General features: G+C 36.0%; 2 protein-coding genes across 2 annotated transcripts; one reads left to right on the top strand and one right to left on the bottom strand.

Annotated features, from left to right (window-relative positions):
- Positions 1 to 345: 345 nt before the first annotated feature.
- LOC110377739 (sorting nexin-32) lies at positions 346 to 11620 on the top strand. The gene is made up of 12 exons (XM_064042645.1): positions 346 to 494; positions 959 to 1087; positions 2029 to 2199; positions 2698 to 2819; positions 3377 to 3545; positions 4212 to 4371; positions 5458 to 5573; positions 6201 to 6310; positions 6821 to 6893; positions 7512 to 7529; positions 8566 to 8675; positions 9275 to 11620. Exons 1-12 carry the CDS (start codon positions 384 to 386, stop codon positions 9363 to 9365), a joined length of 1380 nt encoding a protein of 459 aa, XP_063898715.1. The 5' UTR covers positions 346 to 383; the 3' UTR covers positions 9366 to 11620.
- Positions 11621 to 12505: 885 nt separating this feature from the next.
- LOC110377721 (uncharacterized) lies at positions 12506 to 16179 on the bottom strand. The gene is made up of 3 exons (XM_021336709.3): positions 15946 to 16179; positions 14774 to 15037; positions 12506 to 12684 (listed from the first exon to the last, which is right to left on the bottom strand). Exons 2-3 carry the CDS (start codon positions 14957 to 14959, stop codon positions 12544 to 12546), a joined length of 327 nt encoding a protein of 108 aa, XP_021192384.3. The 5' UTR covers positions 14960 to 15037; positions 15946 to 16179; the 3' UTR covers positions 12506 to 12543.
- Between the last annotated feature and the right edge of the window lie 4377 nt (positions 16180 to 20556).

Raw genomic sequence — 20556 nt, forward strand, 5'->3', positions numbered from 1 at the left:
CAGATGCAATTTTGACAATCATCCTCTAATCTCCTTCCTGTGTGTGTCAAATAACTTTATTTCTCTTTATTAAATTGTTGATTACAACAAGGAAAATAAAGTGTTATTGATTTATTTCTAACCAACTGTAAGCGGTAACCCAAACTAACAAAATGATGGTAAGTTTATCCTCAAAAACGGTGCTATAATAGCGTAAATTAAATGTTTTTCCTACTTCGCCGGGGGGCGTCTCCATGATTCGAAATCAATGTATTATTTGTTAATTTGACCACAAATAATTATTATCTAAAGATAATGAGTCATTTTCGTGAAGATAAAGAAGATGTGGTGTATTACTTTGTAAGAATTGTTTATTTTCGGACTGCTTCTCGATAATTAGTTTAATGACGTGGATCCATAGTTTTTGTTTTTTTTTTCGCTTGATAGCGCAAACGACCTTGTTTGTATTGATGTACATTATTAGTGTGTTAATTTCTATCATAATTTACATGACGGTTAGTGTAATTATATGAATTGTTCATAATTATGCTTGTTTTATGGTGCCAAACATACATTGTTTTTGTTATTCTTATAGGAAAAGTTCGCATTAGTATTTTTTTAATAAGACCTTTTTTATCTTACCTCTGTGGCTGTGTGTATCTCATACTTGTATGAGTCCCATATAACTACGGGACTGATAAACATTTCTTTGTTTACCTATCAACCACTACATCATTGTAACACTGCATTTCAGTAACCTACCTATCTATATATTTATCTACTTACTAGAGATAAGACTTTGACAATCCTCATATGGGGCCCATGTTAAAACTCTTTGCTAAGTAAAGCCATAGATAGATTTTTGAAATCCATATTTAGTGAACAGATTGCAACATAACTTGGTATACTTAGAGAAAATCAAAATTGAGCGAATGCCTACCAAAACTGGTGAAAACTGAAATAATATTGTAATTTTCAGGACTGCGTTGAAGACACTAATCATGATCCCCTGTCAGCTCCGACACCACAAACTCCTGGCTCTGCAGACCCTAAGCTGGATAAGAAGAAACCCAATGAGAATGTTTGCTTAGCTGATAATAGCTTGCTGGTGAGAATCAAGTTTTTTTCCACATGATTTAAATAATTGTCAGCACTTTTTTAAATAGATTGATTAAAAGATAGTCTCCAAAATGTCCATTGTTGATAACTTTATTTATAAGTGTTTAGATTTAGTAAAACATATCTGACTTAAGATAAAATATGGAATCAGCATTACTTTGCAGAAATGCATATCATTAAATGGTAGGAAAAATATTTAACAATACCTACATAGAATAAATAGGCTACATTAAATTAGCACTTTTTAATGTCAAAATGACTGCACCCTTTTCTTTTGCTGGGAAGAAGAAGTGGCGCAATAAACTCCCCAGCAACACATGTCTGTCTGTATAATTAGAAGAACCTTTCAACAAAGTATTATATGTGTATTAAAACTTATCCGATGATTCATACCTAAATTCCAGCTAAAACAAAATTATCTGTCTTATCTTGTTGGCAAAACATAGTCTACACTAATCTATATTATTAAAATAAAGAGGAAACATTTTTTTGTTTGTTTGTAATCCCTAAAAAATGGCGGTACTTCTAAACCAATTTGAAAAATTCTTTCACTGTTGGAAAGCTACACTCTTCTTGAGTAACATTGGCTATAATTATATTATCCTCATACAAGCAGAATTTCACATGGGACGCAGGTGAAACCATGGGAAAATAGCTAGTATTTTGAACTCATAAGATCCCAATCTGTCTACAACAGAATCAAAGTATTTAATTCATTTATTAACCTCTTGAAAGCCGCTAATTAGAGAACAATAGAAAATCCATTGTCTCACGTAGATCTGCGGATCGGCATACAAGGGGTTGATGTGGTTACAACCCTGATTGGTGGGAACAATCAAAGGTTCGAGACGTGTGGAGACAAAATAGGCCTTTGCCCAGCAGTAGCAAAGAAAGAAAAATGTTGTTAAAGCTAAGTTCTTTTTTCCACAGGTGGACATATCAGACGCTCTAAGCGAGAAAGAAAAAGTAAAATTCACGGTGCATACTAAAACAACATTGCCAGAGTTCCAAAAGTCTGAGTTCATAGTAGTGCGGCAACATGAAGAGTTTGTGTGGCTGCATGATCGATATGAGGAGAATGAGGAGTATGCTGGATATATTGTAAGTGGAATTTGAGTAGATATTAGGTGTTTCTCGCAGTTTTGTGTACATGTTGAGAGAAGTTTGGCCTGGTTGTAGATAAAAATATGTAACTTTAGAAAAGTTTATGTATCTTGTATGAAATTTGATCAATTAAAAAAAAATAGTGAGTAGTTATGTAAATACTTAGTTGTAGCCAGACACGGTTTTAGCCGAAATAATAAGTTAAATTATACTCTTTGTATCTGCGGGAAACAGCCAGTTTGTCATAATTAGACATTGAATGCACTAGCAAAATGTCAAGATATGATTGCAAAATACTATTTATTGTTAGATGTCATAATTGGGTAATTTTTCAGTATTTATACAACAGACGTCATACCTTTATCCCTTGATATAAGCAAAATTGATAGAAATTATTGATTAACAATGATAAAATTGCGCTTTATAGCGTCATATAATCCAATATCTAGTCACAATACTCCATTTAAAATACTAATTAAATAAATTATCTACAAGATCCCCCCGGCGCCTCCGCGGCCGGACTTCGACGCGTCTCGAGAGAAGCTGCAGCGCCTCGGCGAGGGGGAAGGCGCCCTCACCCGCGAGGAGTTCCTCAAGATGAAGGAGGAACTTGAGGAGTGAGTACCACATGGTGTTACAAACCAACTGCAGTTTTACCCGCAAAGTAGCCGGTGTAATCTACTTAACAGCGGAGTTTCTCACAAATCTGTAATATTAGTCTGATTTACTTTTAAAACTGTATATGCATCAGTACCCATCTTATGGGATTATATGGTAATGAAGTCCCCATCGAATAACTACGCTTATAAGGGGTATTTGAGACAAACTACCGCAAGCCGTTTCATATTAATCAAAATCCGTTCAGCTATTTGTGCAGGAAGAAGTAACAAACATACATTCTCAATCCGTGTGTACTCACACAGACACACACTCCCGAACTTTCACCTATATTATCGTGTCAATGGACCTGTTCCTGACCATATCTCTAAAATTGTCGAGCAAAAATGTTTCTGGACTGTCTTTTTTTAAATTTTACCTTGAAAGAAAGGCTAGTTTTCATCATATTTTGAATTTATTATTTTTATCTATACCTCTTATTATGAGTAACCATTATGATCAATTTAATCCGGAATAAATAAAAAAATAAAATATAATGTATCTTCTCCTTTTCCAGTGAATATCTAGCAACATTCAAGAAGACAGTAGCAATGCACGAAGTATTTCTACAACGCCTCGCCGCACACCCGGTGTTTAGGAACGACTCGCACCTGCGCGTGTTCTTAGAGTATGAACAGGATTTGTGCGCTAAGCCTAGAGGCAGGATGGATCTTATTGGTGGATTGGTAAGATTGCTTACTTAATATTACTATGTTTTATTTAATAATAGCTACTATTATAATATAAAAATATATATAGGTATGACTTTGGTTTGAGAGAAAAGGAGATGTTATAAGACTAGTTGTCTTTTCACTCTTGTACCGAGGAAATTACTTCCCAGGGATAAAAGATTTTTCAATCGGTTCAAGTAGTGTCACTGCCAAACATGTTGTTCTCCTCTTTATATTAAGCTTATAGACGAGCTTGGGTAGTTAGAAAGGAGGAAAGCAAAATACTTTTAATGTTACTAAATAAAAGTAATTATTTTTCAAAAAAATTAATGTCATGGATTTCCGCAAAGTAACGCTTGATTACATAACATAATTTTCATTTAATATTGTCAAAATACAATTTTTTCGTGTCTTCATAACATACTATATTCCGCGATATATCTATAGACCCGCGTCCTGAAATAACCCTTATTCCCGTAGATCTTACTTAGATCCCGTGGTCAGATGATGACAAAAACTGTCCTTCTCCCGGGACTAAGCTACCTCCATTCTAATTTTCAGCTTGAATGCTTCAGCCAATCTTGAGTTATAAGTAGAGTAACTAATACGACTTTCTTTTGTATACGTGTATAGATCCTTATCTAAATTCCAGTTTTTCATATACCACTACTATTCTTTCAGATGCGTTCAATGACAACAACAACGGACGAGATATACTTAGGAGCTACAGTACGAGACGTGAACGATTTCTTCGAGCAAGAGACCACGTTCCTACAAGAGTACTACTCGCACCTCAAAGAGGCAGTCGTTAAAGTTGACCGCATGACTACTAAGCATAAAGGTAGGTTTAACTTTAACTGGCTGGTCTAAACTACAGTTAAAGTGGTGGCTTAGTGGGTATAGAAGGGTTAGGCAAGTATCAATGCAACTTATCTAAGTTTGTAGGTACTTTCTAAGTATATTTTGGACACTAGGTCCTTTTATTAAACAGTAGGTCCCGGCTGTCATTGAACATCCTTGGCAGTCGTTACGGGTAGTCAGAAGCCAGTAAGTCTAACCAGGGAATATTGGGTTACCCGGGTAACTGGGTTGAGGAGGTGAGGAGGTCAGATAGGCAGTCGCTCCTTGTAAAACACTGGTACTCAGTTGCATCCAGTTAGACTGGAAGCCGACCCCAACATAGTTGGGAAAAGGCTCGGAGGATGATGATGTAATTTAGACACTGGCCCCATTATCATAAAAATACATAATTTACGACAACAACGGACGAGATATACTTAGGAGCGACGGTGCGAGACGTGAACGATTTCTTCGAGCAAGAGACCACGTTCCTACAAGAGTACTACTCGCACCTCAAAGAGGCAGTCGTTAAAGTTGACCGCATGACTACTAAGCATAAAGGTAGGTTTAATATTTAACTGAATGGTCTAAACTACAGTTAAAGTGGTGGCATAGTGGGTAAAGAACTAAGGTCTCATGTATATGGGTCAGGCAAGTATCAATGCAACTTTTTTTAGTATATTTTTTACACTAATGATTGTGTTTCGGATGGCACGTTAAACTGTAGGTCCCGGCTGTCATTGAACATCCCTGGCAGTCGTTACAGGTATTGAAGATAGTAAGTCTGACAACCAGTCTAACCAAGGGGTATTGGGTTGCCTGGGTAACTGGGTTGAGGAGGTCAGATAGCCAGTCGCTCCTTGTAAAACACTGATACTCAGCTGTATCCGGTTAGACTGGAAGCCGACCCCAACATAGTTGGGAAAAGTTAGTATTATTTTTTCTGTGTTGAATAATTTTCAAAAAGGCGAGATTTCATGCGCATGTTTATCGGACACAAATGTTTCTTCCGGTCTTTTCGCTCTAGCAAGCAATAAAACATTGAGTGTGAATATTTCTTAAAACAATAATTTTTTTAATTCTCCAGAGGTAGCAGACGCCCACATAAGACTGTCTTCCTGCATCACACAGTTAGCCACGCGGGAACAGCCCCCCACTGAGAGATTCCTCACCAGAGCCGCCGAGACCTTTGACAAGTGCAGGGTGAGTTATATTGAAGTTAGCCACAGTGGCTCAGTCTTGCATCACACAGTTAGCCACGCGGGAACAGCCCCCCACTGAGAGATTCCTCACCAGAGCCGCCGAGACCTTTGACAAGTGCAGGGTGAGTTATATTGAAGTTAGCCACAGTGGCTCAGTCTTGCATCACACAGTTAGCCACGCGGGAACAGCCCCCCACTGGATAAAATATAGCCTGGGTGAAACCGAGAATAGTAGACTAGCTTCCCAGCTGTGAAAGAATTTTAAAAATCGGTACGTGCTTTGCTATGTACAAAGTACACCATTTTGTTTCAAATAATGTGATAAATAAACAACCGTTCTACCTATTTTGTGCAACAAACACATAGACCATCTACTAAATAGTCCGAACAAAGCCTAAACATATCGTTTGGATAGTTGAGCCCATACTTGAGTTATAAAATTACAACGAAAAGTGGCATTTTTTTATATAAATATTGGATTTACCACCTACTTCCCATACCGGTATAGAACTTTCTCAGTGATATCTCAACACAAAATGTATCTCTCAATTATCTCAGCCGATTTACCGTAAAAGAGAACAATTTACTAAATAAATGTAATTTACTAATATAATAATGTTGTTTGCAGAAAATCGAGGGTCGCATGGCGTCAGACCAGGATCTGAAGCTAGCTGATACCCTGAGGTATTACATGAGAGATGCCCACGCTGCTAAGGCTGTCCTCGTCAGGAGACTCAGGTATGGAACCTTTTGGAAATCTGTCGACCTTGTCTAGAACATTGTAGAACCGTATAAATCTTTCAAGTACTATATAAATTCTCTTAGAATCATTGAAAACCTTCTAGAACCTTATGAAATCTTTAACAACCGTATAAAACCTTCTACAAGCCTATAAAATCTTCTCGAAAATTCGAGATTTAGCTTAGAAGCGACATTAAAACAGCCAACCGGTTTAAGAATAATCGTAATCATCAGCTTTTTTATCGTCTCATGGGCGGGCTGTGGCCTAATCTTATATATACAAGGACTAAGAGTTTCACCAAACTTACTCAAGAAGGATTAGTACTATCTTGAAGCCCAAGATGTTTTACTTTACGCTTGTCCAGGATATACCTTCTTAGAAAGTTCATATACCTGGAATCGCACCTACACACTGGTACTTGATAAGCTAGTGCCTAGCTCTTTATCCATCAGAACTTTTAGTTTATTAATATCTTAAGTATTGCTTATAATATTGTTTTGTTATAGATGTTTAGCTGCTTATGAAGCCGCTAACAGGAATCTTGAGAAGGCTAGAGCTAAGAATAAGGATGTACATGCGGTGAGTAATATTCTAAATAATAAATCGTCGAAATAAACATCAATAAAACGCATCTACCACGGAATTCTTAATCTACCACATAATTCTACCAATCTACTTACCTAATTCTATCAATGTATTGACACAATGTACTGACGTAATTATACCAATTAACTGACATAATTCTAACAAAGCATTGAAATAATTCTACTAATACCAATGTTATATTTTTATCAAAAATATTCACATTATTCTCAAATAATATTTGTTCACGTGTGTGGTGATTGTCAATCTAATATTTGTGTTCACTATTTTTATGATGGGTACATATTGAGCCAACTAGTAAATTGAATTACATAGTATTATATAGAAAAATAACTAGTTGATTCGCCAATCTCCATTAAAAATATTGTCTCAATCGGTTCAACCGTTAAATTATAAAAGTTTGACAAAAAATATAAAATTCTCATTTTGATGACCAAACGAATTTTAGTGATATTTAGTACACAAATAGTCTGAAAAACCTAAAAAGGCTGTAAAACGTCATAGGCTACTTTTTGTTAATTAAGGATTGTTGGCCCAAAATGTACCAATCTTGTCACAAACGTTTGATCAAATACATTTCTATGTAAAACGCAGCCTTTGGAGGTGCAAGAGGTAAAACACGCTTGTTTTCGTGCAAAAGTATGTTTTTTGTATGTCTGTAGAAATTGTTGTATTAGTGTTTGTTCGTATTTTGTATTGTATCCCAATACTATCTAATAGTATATGTTATACCATGCGAAATGGTACCTTATGGTCTTTGGCGCTCAAGTTAGTTTAGTACAAACAGCAAGTTTTTTAGACTATAGATAGAAAAACAATGACGTAAGTGCCAACGCCCGTAAGGTACCTTTTACCGTAGACTGACATATATATTTCTGTGATATTATTAAAAAAAGAAAGGTATATTATACTAGTGACCCGCCCGGCTTTGCACGAATATACATTATATACCTAGACTTTCTAACGGCTTCGTTCTTGTAGCTAGCTAGTATATAAACTGACAACCAGTCTTATCTATACATATAATGTTGTCCGGGTAACTGGTTTGATGCAGTGGCTTGATGTAAAATACTCAGCAGGTTAGCATTGAAGCCGACCCCAACATAGTTGTAAAATGCTTGCATATTAGTAAACTATTAGTGGATAATGCTATTATAGCTCTAGGTGTTCATTTTTATAGCTCTTCTAGTTACTGTTTTTTATATATTCAATTGACAGTGTAGTGATTTTATGTATGCTTGTAATGTAGGATAAAGTTCCTTATAATTTGTAAATTACTTTAATTATATGGAGTACTCGCTTCCGCCCCGATGTAATCCAGATGGAGATAAAAAGTCCAACAGCCGTCTTCTACTTCTAAGCTAACTGTCCCCAATAACAATCCCACCAATTTTCTGCACAAATCGGTTTAACAGTTCTTGAGTTATAAATAGTGTAACTAACACAACTCATTTTATAAGTGTGTAAATTAATATTTAAGAAAACATTTCCTCCGTACGCTTGCAAAAATCTTTGCGGAATTCACTAGAAAGTTTTAACAACATTATAGATTTTAGAGCCTCAAGATACAAGCTGCACTTAGTTTAACTTTCCGTTAATAAATATCTTTATTTATTAGTTAAATTAACAATCTTATATGACGTGCTAGGCGGAACAAGCTCAAGCGGACGCGTGCGCACGTTTCGAGCAGCTGTCGGCTCGCGCTCGCGAGGAGATCATCGACTTCCGCACACGACGAGTCGCTGCTTTTAAGAAGAGGTAACATATATTTCTAAAATGATGATGTCCTCCTAGCCGATTATCGGTTACGGCGGCTGTTCTCACGTAAAGAGATAAGCCAACTGCGCAGGACATATGGTGCACGAGCATTTGCTTGGACTGCGGTGCACTCACTATTCCTTCACTCTCATAGCGCGATGTGACTACAATACGAAACCACCGGAGACATGGCTGGCAAGAGCTGGATGCGAGAAGCCAAAAATCGATCTCAGTGGCGTGCACTTGGAGAGGCCTATGTCCAGCAGTGGACTGCGATAGGCTGATGATGGAGGGATGGCTAAATAACAGTCGCACGGGTCGATCGATTATAAGCCTAAGTAACGCTGGGCGCGGTCGATCTGTGTGTGGGTGACCAGTTCCTGCGTGTTTCGGAAGGCACGATAAATTGTGTGGTCTTGGCTGTCATTTGAACATCTTTGGCAGAATTTACAGAAAGTCAGAAGCCAGAGCCTGACAACCACAAATTAACCAAATGTTTCACGTTCAAGTTTCAAAGTAAAGAGTTGTTTTTTTTTTAAACGGACGTATATGTAATCAATGAATTTTGGACTCAATTTTAATTTTTATATTTCTTCCAGCCTCCTGGATTTAGCTGAATTGGAGATCAAACACGCCAGATCCCAACAGGAACTGTTTAGGAAATCTCTGCAAGTTCTAAAGGAATGTTAAATAATAATAATACATTGCGTATGTTACTGTATACTTATAAATATACTTTATATTCCATGAGATTCATGAACTGAAGGACTGGACTGGTTCAATAATCGATACTGTGAATAATCCGATTATTTTGTCTATCGATATATCGTATCGATAAAATATGACAGCAATTTACAGCACATAAACCTAAATCATCCGTCTAGACTTTTCCCAACTATGTTGGGGTCGGCTTCCAGTCTAACCGGATGCAGCTGAGTACCAGTGCTTTACAAGTTAATCAATTTACCTCTAATCTGTCAAATGTCTTCAATGGATTTTCAACCTTATCACAATAGTGGAAAGTTAATGATCGATTGGTAAAAATTGACTAGAAATAGGTTGACCTGCTTGCGTCTGTATAATCCAGTGATCTCTCGAGTATTCATCGATCTTTGATCGAGTTTCGAATATATTATAATCGATTGGGATGTCTTGTGCTAATGGAATGATAATCGAGTAATGTTGTAGCTTATTTCTCAATATGGATTGTATTCTCGATTGACACTTAAAAGAGTAAATTTTTATGAGTATTTGAATATCCTAAATACAGGATGTTCTATTTTAAATATCGCTGGTATCGATTAAAATCGATTAATATCAAGTATCACAATATCTTCTTCAGTCCAGTCCGACAATGTTTTTTTTATATTATTATTTTTAATATTAATTATTCAAACGTTTACGAATAAAGTATGAGTCATTAGATTTTTTTGCAAATATATCGTTGTATGTAGTAAAAAGTGAGTTGAGCAGTTTTTTTTTTCAGACTGAAAAATCATCTGTAGAATTGTACGGTATAAATAATCTATTAATTTTTGCATATAGAGTTTAGTCTATGTAGATTAAATTATAAATTACAGGATAAATCTTTTTCAGTAATAAATAGCATTTTTTCATTAATATATTATGCATTTTAGTTAGACTGTATTTTTTTTCAATGTATAGTAATAAATGTATTTTTCACATTGGCAACACAGGAAATTAAAACTAATCTAAGATTAGTTAAGTTGATCTTTTTTTATATGCGGTGCAAATATTTTTTACTGTTTTTTTTTTATATGTTTAGGGCCGATTTTTCAATCACTAGAGAACTTTTATCTGAAGAATATGTTTGACGTTTTGACAGCTTTTGTATAGAAGATATGTCAAACCGCCATATTTGTTCCTCAGATATAAGTTAACTGATGATTAAAAAATTGGCCTATAATAGGTTAAAGTTTAGTTACAACGTGAAACGTGGACCAAAATTAGTTTTGTTGCTTTGTATTGCTTTTTTATGCACTCCCTTTTTATAAGGTTCGGAAATTCAAAATGGTGAGCCCTTTTTAAATTTTGAAAATGCAGACCACTGGGTACTACTCTCGAATTAAAGATTTCATTATGTTTAATAATTACAAAATCCTTTTCTCATGAAAGCTTCTAGAATATGTTGGAAGAGGCTTATTTCAATAACTGTAAATTATCTACTTAAAGTATTTGAGCATAAGAACATATTACAAACCATGTATCTCAAAATTGTGTTGAATATTTTTCCACACGTTTTTTTTGTAAAATTATGTAAAGCAAAAATCATCCTATTCGATGTTAAGTTTTAACTAAATCACTTGTTTTGGCTATGCAATTTAAATAGGTACATTATTTTGGAGCGACTCTTTGTGTAAGGCAAGATTCTGCAAGAACAGCAGAATTTTTTAAAATTAATTATTCAAAAAAAATCTTGCAGCGTAATCCGAGTATCTTGCATCTTAGACCGAGTTTCTTGTGTTAAGTCCGAGTTTCTTGTGCTAAGTCCGAGTGTCTTGCATCTTAGACCGAGTTTCTTGTGTAAAGTGCGATTTTCTTGCATCATAGACCTAGTTTCTTGTGTTAAGTCCGAGTGTCTTGCATCTTAGACCGAGTTTCTTGTGTAAAGTGCGATTTTCTTGCATCATAGACCTAGTTTCTTGTGTTAAGTCCGAGTTTCTTGCATTATAGACCGAGTTTCTTGAGTTAAGGCCGAGATTCTTGCTTCAAAGGTGGAGTTTCTTGTGTTAAGTCCGAGTTTCTTGCATCCCGGTCCGAGTTTCTTGCTATCATAGTCCGAGATTCTTGCAATCTTGCCTTGCGTCAAACGTCAGACGGTCGCTGTAACCAAAGTCTTCGTACTACTTGTATGTAAAGTGTAAGAGAAATGTGTTATTTTTAAATGTTTATATTTTAAGAAAATATATGAGTATCCTTATTTATTTTTGTGTTTCATTTGCTATATTCCTACTTAACATAAACTGTTTTGACTGTGTTCCGAGGTAACTATACTTTGCGCACCCTGATAAAAATTGCCCAGTCTTAAATGGACAAGTTAATAAAAGGGGATAAATATACCATCACATAAAGATAAGGAATCTAGGAAGAATGCGATTTGTGAGAATTCTCCACACAGAGGAAAACAAAAGATATCGGATTTTTAACATCATGTATTTTTTTGTTATAAAAAATCTTATCAACTATGTTTTCTTAAGTCTACTTAGCTCGTGTTTTTACATTTTGACGAAGTGTTCAGTTTCTGAGCACAGTTACACTCATAGAGCCACACCAACACCCTTTTGAGTTGCCATGAAGCTTGGCGATAACTGTAATAGCACTTTCACACTAGCGGGTCTTTGTCGCGCGTATCAAAATCGCTCGGTTTTAAACGATTTTTTTTGTAAATTTTGAGTGCTAATTGTTTGCATGAGAAAAGCTTCTTGTTTACACGTTTCTTCTGTCGTAATAATCTACTCTAAATAACTTGGGCAAGGCAATTAGTTTTGTATGGGTGACGATAAAAACATGTCGTATACAAGGCATCACGTTTTATTGACAAATGTGCCGTAAATTGAAAAAAAAAACATGCCGAGTTCCTACTAAAGTTCTATAGAGGTAGATACTTTATACGCGATATCGCCCTTACGCCCTTACCCTGGTATATTTATCTAGCTTTTTGTATTTAATAGTTTAATTTTGCAAGCTTATGGTCAATGCTCCTTTTGTTAAATAATACAAGTTTCACATGTACCCATATTCGTAAAAATAAATAAGTTTGAGTTTGACCGAAACGGTGACGTTCAGAAAAACCGTGCGAAAAATCCGCCAGTGTGAAAGTGCTATAATCTTTTCTTAAAAAGGCGTGTTATGCATAAATCTCTATAGCGAAGTCTAGTCTATAACTTCTTTGGCTTTTTAGCCTAAGTTCCACATAGTTGTAGCCGATGCCTCCTGAAGTGATGTTCACTGAAGCCTCGCTGTTCTGGAAGTCGTAACAGCTTATTGCCTGGAAAGAGAAATGTAATAAAATCAGCTATTTTCTCAACAGATTTAGTTAAAAGTGGTTTCCGCAGGTTTAGGGATGAAATGTATAGACCCACCTAGAATGTACAGGTACATACGCCTTTTTTTTTAACGACGTAAAAAATCATCAAATGACCCCTCCCGCTGTGGGTTAGCAGCGGTGAGGGAGTGTCAGACTCTTACTGACTAAAAGCCGTCGTGTTCCGTCGTAGGCCTACTTATGTGCTAGGGCCGCGGTATCTCTTTCGAACAACCCGCAGTCCCGGCAGGCCTTGGCCCTATTGGGCCCTGCTGGGACAGGTAGATACACCTAGAATGTATAGGTAGGTACATAAATTCATTCTAGGTGGGTAGGTATATATATAGGCTCTGTGTAAAAAACTAGAAACATTGTAACTTCTTTTGAGTAGGTAAACAATCTTGATAATTCTGACTTACAGCTTAAAATAATGTTTGAATTGATTAAGTCATCGTTATCGATGTGTTTACATTATTGATTTTATTTTTAAACTGAGTTAACATAAGGCGTGTTAGTGGTGCTTACTCAAAGTTTGTTATGTGTTATTTACATTGTCGTCATTTAATAGGTACTCAATCTATAATATAAAAAAAACCGGCCAAGTGCGAGTCGGACTCGTGCACGAAGGGTTCCGTAAATTACAGTTAAATCAACCTATCTCAAAAACTATAAGAGATACTTTGATCAAACCAAAAATCGTTGAAAGAGTTAATTAGCATGCATCACCTCTATTTTTTTTAGAATTTTATACCCCGTAGTTATAAAAATAGAGGGGGGGGGACATACTTTTTACGACTTTGAGAGCTGATATCTCAAAAACCGTTCACTTTAAGAAAAATGTTTTTTAGAAAACTTTATATCATTTTAAAAGACCTTTCCATTGATACCCCACACGGGTATGTACATCGAAAAAAAAAATTTCATCCCTCAGTTACATGTATGGGGGGCCCCACCCCCAATTCTTTTTTTTACTATTTAGTGTCATATTTTTGTAGCGGTTCATACAACACATATTCCCATCAAATTTCATCACTGTAGTACTTATAGTTTCCGAGTAAATCGGCTGTGACAGACGGACAGACGGACAGACGGACAGACGGACAGACGGACATGACGAAACTATAAGGGTTCCGTTTTTGCCATTTTGGCTACGGAACCCTAAAAATGAATCGCAAAATGTGTTGGTAAGCGCATAACTCAACAACGCCTGGACCAATTTGGCTAATTCTTTTTTTGTTGTGTTTGTTATTGTCAGGAGAAGGTTTTTATGAAAAAAAAATAGGGTAAAGTAGAGAAGTCAGTTGACGGGAGCGAAGCCGCGGGCAAAAGCTAGTACTCAATAACTTTATTGCATACCATAATGTATACAGGCTGGTGGGTAAATTAGAAGAAACAATTATGGACCCTGTATTAAAATTATTTAAATCCGGGAATCGAACCCGAGACCCCGTGCACAGCTGTCGCGTTATGCAACTATTTGCAACTAGACCAACGAGCTAGTTTATGGTGCCCACACAACATTTTTTAACGGACTTCGAAAACTTCGAAAAAGCAAACTTTTTCAGTTAGACCTGCGGGCCCCGATTCTCCTAAGTTAATAATGTCAAAATCGAATAGAAATCGAATCGCAATATGATCGTAATAGCAGTTTTAACCATATCGGGCATTCTGCTACTAATATAAGACCAATCGTATTCCAACGACATTCGATTGGTTTGCGATTGGTCTTCTATTTTGGTGATTTTGATCTATACGGTAGTTTGCAGTACAATCATTTTGCAATCGTAAATCATTTGCAGACAAAATGATTAATTATTGAATGACAGAAAAGGATAAAAACGTTTATTTCAAAGAAAAAATAGCGGAATGCCACATACGCTTCAATCGTAATCGAGTCGGGATTGGATCTCAGTCGAATCGAGTCGAACGTCAATCGAATGGCGCTTAAGTAAAATTAGGAGAATCGGGCCCCAGGTTTATTTCTGAAGACAGTTTTATTTTTTTATAAAAAGTTAACTTTCGTGTTTTTTTTTAATTCAAAAGTTATCTTTACCTTTATAGGCGCCGTTCCGTTATACGTATAAGTCTTGATCCGTTTCTTCAAAGGTATGGCCTCATATCTTAGTTTATCTCTATGTATTATCTTCGTGTCCTTGGTTTCTTTGCCGAAGAAATAAGTGGAGCTTAACACAGAAGCTAATGTCGTTAATAACACACACAGTATTAATGTGGACTTCATTTTGTCCGGTTAAAAAAGTTTTATTAATTAAAGTATTATGCACTGCACTTTTTGGTCTTTGCTTGATGTGGTGAAATTCTGTAAGAAAGAAAAGATTATTGTTAAGGTAAGTATGTAGGTAGGTAGGTACTTGAATTTCGAAAAGTGTTTTGTGATTACAACTTCAAAAAGAACTGTAGGTATCGTCAGGGCCGGAGCCAAGATCAAGGTATTAGGTTATAAACCTACCCCAAGACCACCCACTGACCAAAAAACTTACTACCAACTTTCTTTCCACGCAGTGGAAGACACGGTCTAAATATAGTAAGGGTACCTAAGTACTGACTTTTTAATGTTATTATGAATTCGAAAGTAACTTTGCTGCCTCTCTGTCAAGCTGAAACTACTGAACCGACATAATAAAAGTAGTTTGGTGTACTGATAGTCTAGAGCCTGAGCATAGGATATTTTTATCCAGGTTCTGGAAGTAGGCAGTTCTTTTGGGTCGTGGGTGAAAACGCGGGGCAGTCAGTTAGTTACAGATATATATTGTAGTTTAGTGCTCCGTCCATCGATCTAGATTATTCGTCACATTCCTTAACCTTGACCTAGTTCGACATACGTAAACATCAAAACTATGAAATAGTTAGGTACAATTTTTTTTATAAATAGTAAAAAAGTCTAAGAGCCTCCTCCTTTTATTGAAATCGGTAAAAAAAATGATTTGTTTTGGAACACAAAACACTAGTCAAAAAATTCTAGAAAAATTGACAACGTTTAGGTACCTAAGCTACTATTTACTCAGCCAATAACTAAGTATATTTGGCTTATAAATATGTAATAATATATATGTATGTAGGTAATAAATATCTGATTTAAAATAAAATCAATTAATAAAAAAAAAATTAACGTCAAAAGGGATCCTCGTTTGCATAGCTACAGAATTCAATATAAATATTTATAAGGTCACTGCATAAAATCACAGGGCAATAACCACAATTACGTACCATCAATTGACTCCCATTTAGCGCGGGAAATTCACAGCTGACATCTGTCAAGATTCGAAAATGGAACACTTACGAACGTTCTAGAAAAAAGTTTTTATACTTTTTATAATCTGCATTTATAAAATAAGGTTTTATATTTTCTTTATTTAACACTAAATATTAAATATTCACAGTAAAATTGTTAGAATAATATGGACACAGTTTGTTTACTCCGTGTTTGACAAGTTACTGAGTGAATTAAACTGTTGTGGTCAGTAGGCGCGACGCTAAAGTCATAATAAAGAGATACACAGAAAACCAACTGCGCAAAATATTTCCATAATATATACCTTCACACGAACTGGTTGAACACACGAAGTTCCCTCTAACGATATAGGGAAAGCTGCAGTATATTCGCAAGCTGTTTTTGACAATTTTTCACACACCCCAAAGAAATTATCACCAGTTTCAAGATTTAAAACGAATAAAATATGTGGCTTTCTATTTGCAAAAAATAAACAGAATTACGTTAATTTATCAATATTCGAATTACTCCTAAGTTAACCTACTGACTTTGCGTGGCATGATTTGGAAGACAAGTTAAAATTGTGCGCACTGGCTGTCATCGGTCAGAAAGTACCCTACAACTTTAAAAGTCGTAACGTATAGCCAGAAAGTCTGACAACCAGTCTTACAAAGGGGCAGCGGGTTGCCCGATTAACTGGCACACTGGTACTGAGCTGAATCCAGTTAGACTGGAAGCCGAACCAACATAGTTGGGTTGGGAAATGCAGATGATGATGATTTTATTTTCTAGTTGTACTTCTGCACAAAATTGTCTATTACAATTTAAAGTATTGTTCGTACCTATGCAAAATTCTCAGAATCGATACTGACTAGCTATATCAACGTAGACTCAAGATAGTGCAAACAATATTATTAATAAAAAACTTCTATTTACTTATTCAAAGTCTGTTTGTTTTGTGACTTTGTGACCCACGGTCATTTTACGATTTAATTTTAGATAATTTACTTACAGCTGGAAATAAAATAACATAGTGAATGTTTTCTTTAAAGGTAATGAATTATGATACAAGTCTTTATCGCTTATCTTTCTGCTAATAATAAAAAAACATCTACATTAGTAATCAAGAAAACTATTTGTCTGAGCTGGAATCGAACCCGCACACTCGTATTTGAGAGACTGCTATTTAAACACTGGGCCATCACGACTTTGTTATTGTAAGTAATGGCTAGAAATATGAGAAAAGGATGACCTTATTATCCAAATGACGCATAGGAAAAATAGGATCTGCGTATCTAAATTCCAGTGCCTAAGTAATTTATTGTCAACACACTAATTTAATCATCTATGCTGTTGGCGTTCCTTTAGTAAATCATCTGCCTAGCCTTTTCTACTCTATAACATACTATATCTTAGAGCACGTAAATGTCGGTCCTGCGCCTGATCTCTCTCCGGTCGTGTTGCATTGCCGTCCCATCGCGCTATGAGAGTGAAGGAATAGTCAGTGCACCTGTGTCCAAGCAAATGCTCGTGCACTATAATATGTCCTGCGCAGCTGGCTAGTCTCCTTACACGAGAACAGCCGCTGTAGCCTACAATCAGCTAGGAGGATATCATCATCATCATATTCTAACATAGTTAGGTTGGGGTCTGCTTCCAGTCTAACCCGATGCAGCTGAGTAGGTACCTACCAGTGTTCTACGTGGAGCCTATCTTACCTATTCAACCCAGTTATACCGATACGTACCCGTTAGTAGCATGTAGTCAGACTTTCTGGCTTCTAAAAACCCGTAACTACTGACAAAGAAGTTCAAATGACAGCCGAGAGGACTTCAAAAGTTTGAAAGGCCGGCAACCAGACTATTTCTTCAAGAGGTTGCCATGACAACTGATTTGAGGAGGTCAGATAGTTCAGTCACTCCATGTGGCACACTGATACTCAGCTGCATCCGTTAAGACCCCTTAACGGATGTTAAGACCCCGTTAAGACTCATTACTTATAATCATCGGCAAGGATATTGAGCCCTGACCTTCACCTGCGCAGAAGTGATTTATTGGTTTATTGCCTTAAGTGTACAGTGCGCAAAGCGATCCCCACTCTTCCGCCGAGAGCTCATTATCCGTGCCGATAACTATACAAAGAAAGCCACATGACGATTTTATCCAGAACAAGTTATTACTCGGAATATTGTCGAATGAATCATTTTCGTCACATCCTGAGCCCACAACAGGAGGAGGTCAATGCAATCGTCAGTACAGTTGGTCGTATATCTTCAAATTATTATAGCTGACGTATATAGTGACGAAACTGGTTAACCTCCATAGTTAGTGAGGCTAAACTACGGAGATAAATATATCTACGTACTTTTTATAAAACTAAGTCCTTCGCGTTTGCGTGTCTGCTCGGGGGAAGTCAAAAACTACAGAATGGATGGATAAATAGATAGCAATCATTCTTGAGAAAGGTCAAGGTTTAAAATATACTTACTCATCCGCGTCAACAAAGCGGGCCACTAATTTCCAATTAAAAAAAAATTAAGAAAAAGGCTTGAATAACTTTCCCAAAAGAGTTCTTTCGGGATTCGACATGGACACGCTACCAAAACAGAGCAGAGAGGTTTTTAAACAAGCAATATTTAGTTATTCAAACATCCCATCTCAACCCACTCAGTAACTAAATACTATCCCTGAGCGGAGAAGTTCTATTGGTTCCTTAAAAACTCCTCCACTTCGCTACGCTCTTGTGGAGAGCGCGGGAAACAGCTACTAGGAATATTTTCGTATCCCCGAAGGTAAGATCCATATTAACCTTGAGGAGGACAATTGGTGGAATAATCCCCATAATACGTAATTTAATAAGCGCACAAGTAATCGCATTATGAGCCGTATCCTGCGTTGAAATCCTCAATCGCCTCTTCCGAGTTCCTCAGAATCACGCAGTAAGGAAATTAGAGCGGAGATGCCATAACGCAGGTAGGTCAGGCGCCTTCTTCTAGCTTAAATTCGCAGTGGGCATGACCAAAACGATCTATTACGAGTGAACTAACGAGGCGTTCAGGTTCTTTGAGATGTCTATCAATGATTTTTGCTATTACATAAAATGGTCGGGTCCAAAGAAGGCGTATAAGAGCGAAAACAGTAACGTTCTTCGTCCCCCACACACTCGCATGTTGACGCGCTACTTTCTTAGGCGGTTTTCCGTTAGGGCACCTCCGCTAGTCATTTTGTTCTCCATGCTCAGAATAAATTGCGTGGCAGCTCGTAGATAAGTGCCGAAAATTCCACGCAGTTTATAAGCGATCAAAGGGGACTGAATTCTAGAAGCATCCAGATGCAATTTAAATATAATGTTTTGAAAATAAACTCGTGCGGCGACTTGTAGGTCAATCTATTACACTAGGTAATATTATAAAGCTGAAGAGTTTGTTTTCACGCGCTAATATCAGAAAATACTAGTCCGATTTGCAAAAAATATTTGCGTGTTACCTAGCTCATTTTATTGTTTTGGATATCTACTCACTTTATTTTGTCAGAAGAAACGCTTTTCATAAGATAAAAAAAAAAAACATAATATAAACATATGGATTTATCAATAGGTATTGTAAAGTTCACAACCTATGAGTTTTATCTGTGGTCCGAACGTAATTAATAAGGTACCTATCAGTTAATGACTGACACTTTCGGAATTCCCCGTATTAAGAAAATCTTAAGCAGGAAAGGCCTACGGAAATATGATCCAGGTGGACCTAGGTGAAATTGTATTTTTTTTTTTTTTTTGTGTTTATATCTGGGAACACGATTTTACTTTAAAAATATATAAATTATGTTCCTAAACAAATTACCTACTCTTCTTAATTAAAACAGTTGAAACAAATGAACGCATCCGATTTCATCGCGTTCTATGTAAAGCACGTAAAAGTATATGTATGGACGCGTAACCATGGCAACGGATATCACAACACTTTACGAGTTCCAAAACAAACTAGAAATCTAATAATTATTATTAAATAAAAACTAAAGTAAAATAAAATAATTTTAAGTGTAATTTATTGAAATTATTTTGACAGCCATTTTGGAGGGAAAATTTCATAGACAATCTAGAATATTAGGAACATGGTAAGTGATATTCAAATCGTTTTTATGTGACCTAATTATTTATTTATGGTAGGCATAGTGTTTAATTTTGCCCTTGAGGTTTTTAGTAAAATTCAAGGGAATTTAAATTTTAATAATGTTTCGAAAATTGTGTAATATTTACTTAGGTAAATATACGTAAAACTTACGATAATTATTATAAGATGCTTAACTACATAATTATGTGCTTTTATAAGACTTATGGAAATAAAATTTGTTTATGAGATACAATAGTTTCACCCGCGTCCCGAGGAAACTTCTTCCCGTATGCGGGAAACGGAAATAAGTGTCTCCTGTTTTTTTTTTCAAAATATTTTTTTTTGTTTTGAGTTCGTAATTAAAATTAAAAAAAAAGCCTAGAAAGTTACCAATTACTTTAAACCCATTTGTATAAACGAACTACACATTAATTAATGGAAATAGTAGCCGTACCTACATCGGGCACTCGTTTTAATTAGAACTTTAGAACTATT

The sequence above is a fragment of the Helicoverpa armigera genome, chromosome 29 (assembly GCF_030705265.1).
Source record: "Helicoverpa armigera isolate CAAS_96S chromosome 29, ASM3070526v1, whole genome shotgun sequence".
NCBI classification, from domain to species: Eukaryota; Metazoa; Arthropoda; class Insecta; order Lepidoptera; family Noctuidae; genus Helicoverpa; species Helicoverpa armigera.

Coding starts and splice junctions, on each gene's coding strand:
- LOC110377721 (XM_021336709.3), bottom strand. CDS start 14,959: ATGAAGTCCACATTAATACTGTGTGTGTTATTAACGACATTAGCTTCT. Junction 12,685..14,773: donor ACGGAACGGCGCCTATAAAG/GTAAAGATAACT, acceptor TTCTCTTTCCAG/GCAATAAGCTGTTACGACTT.
- LOC110377739 (XM_064042645.1), top strand. CDS start 384: ATGACGTGGATCCATAGTTTTTGTTTTTTTTTTCGCTTGATAGCGCAA. Junction 3,546..4,211: donor TGGATCTTATTGGTGGATTG/GTAAGATTGCTT, acceptor CTATTCTTTCAG/ATGCGTTCAATGACAACAAC. Junction 6,311..6,820: donor GTCCTCGTCAGGAGACTCAG/GTATGGAACCTT, acceptor GTTTTGTTATAG/ATGTTTAGCTGCTTATGAAG.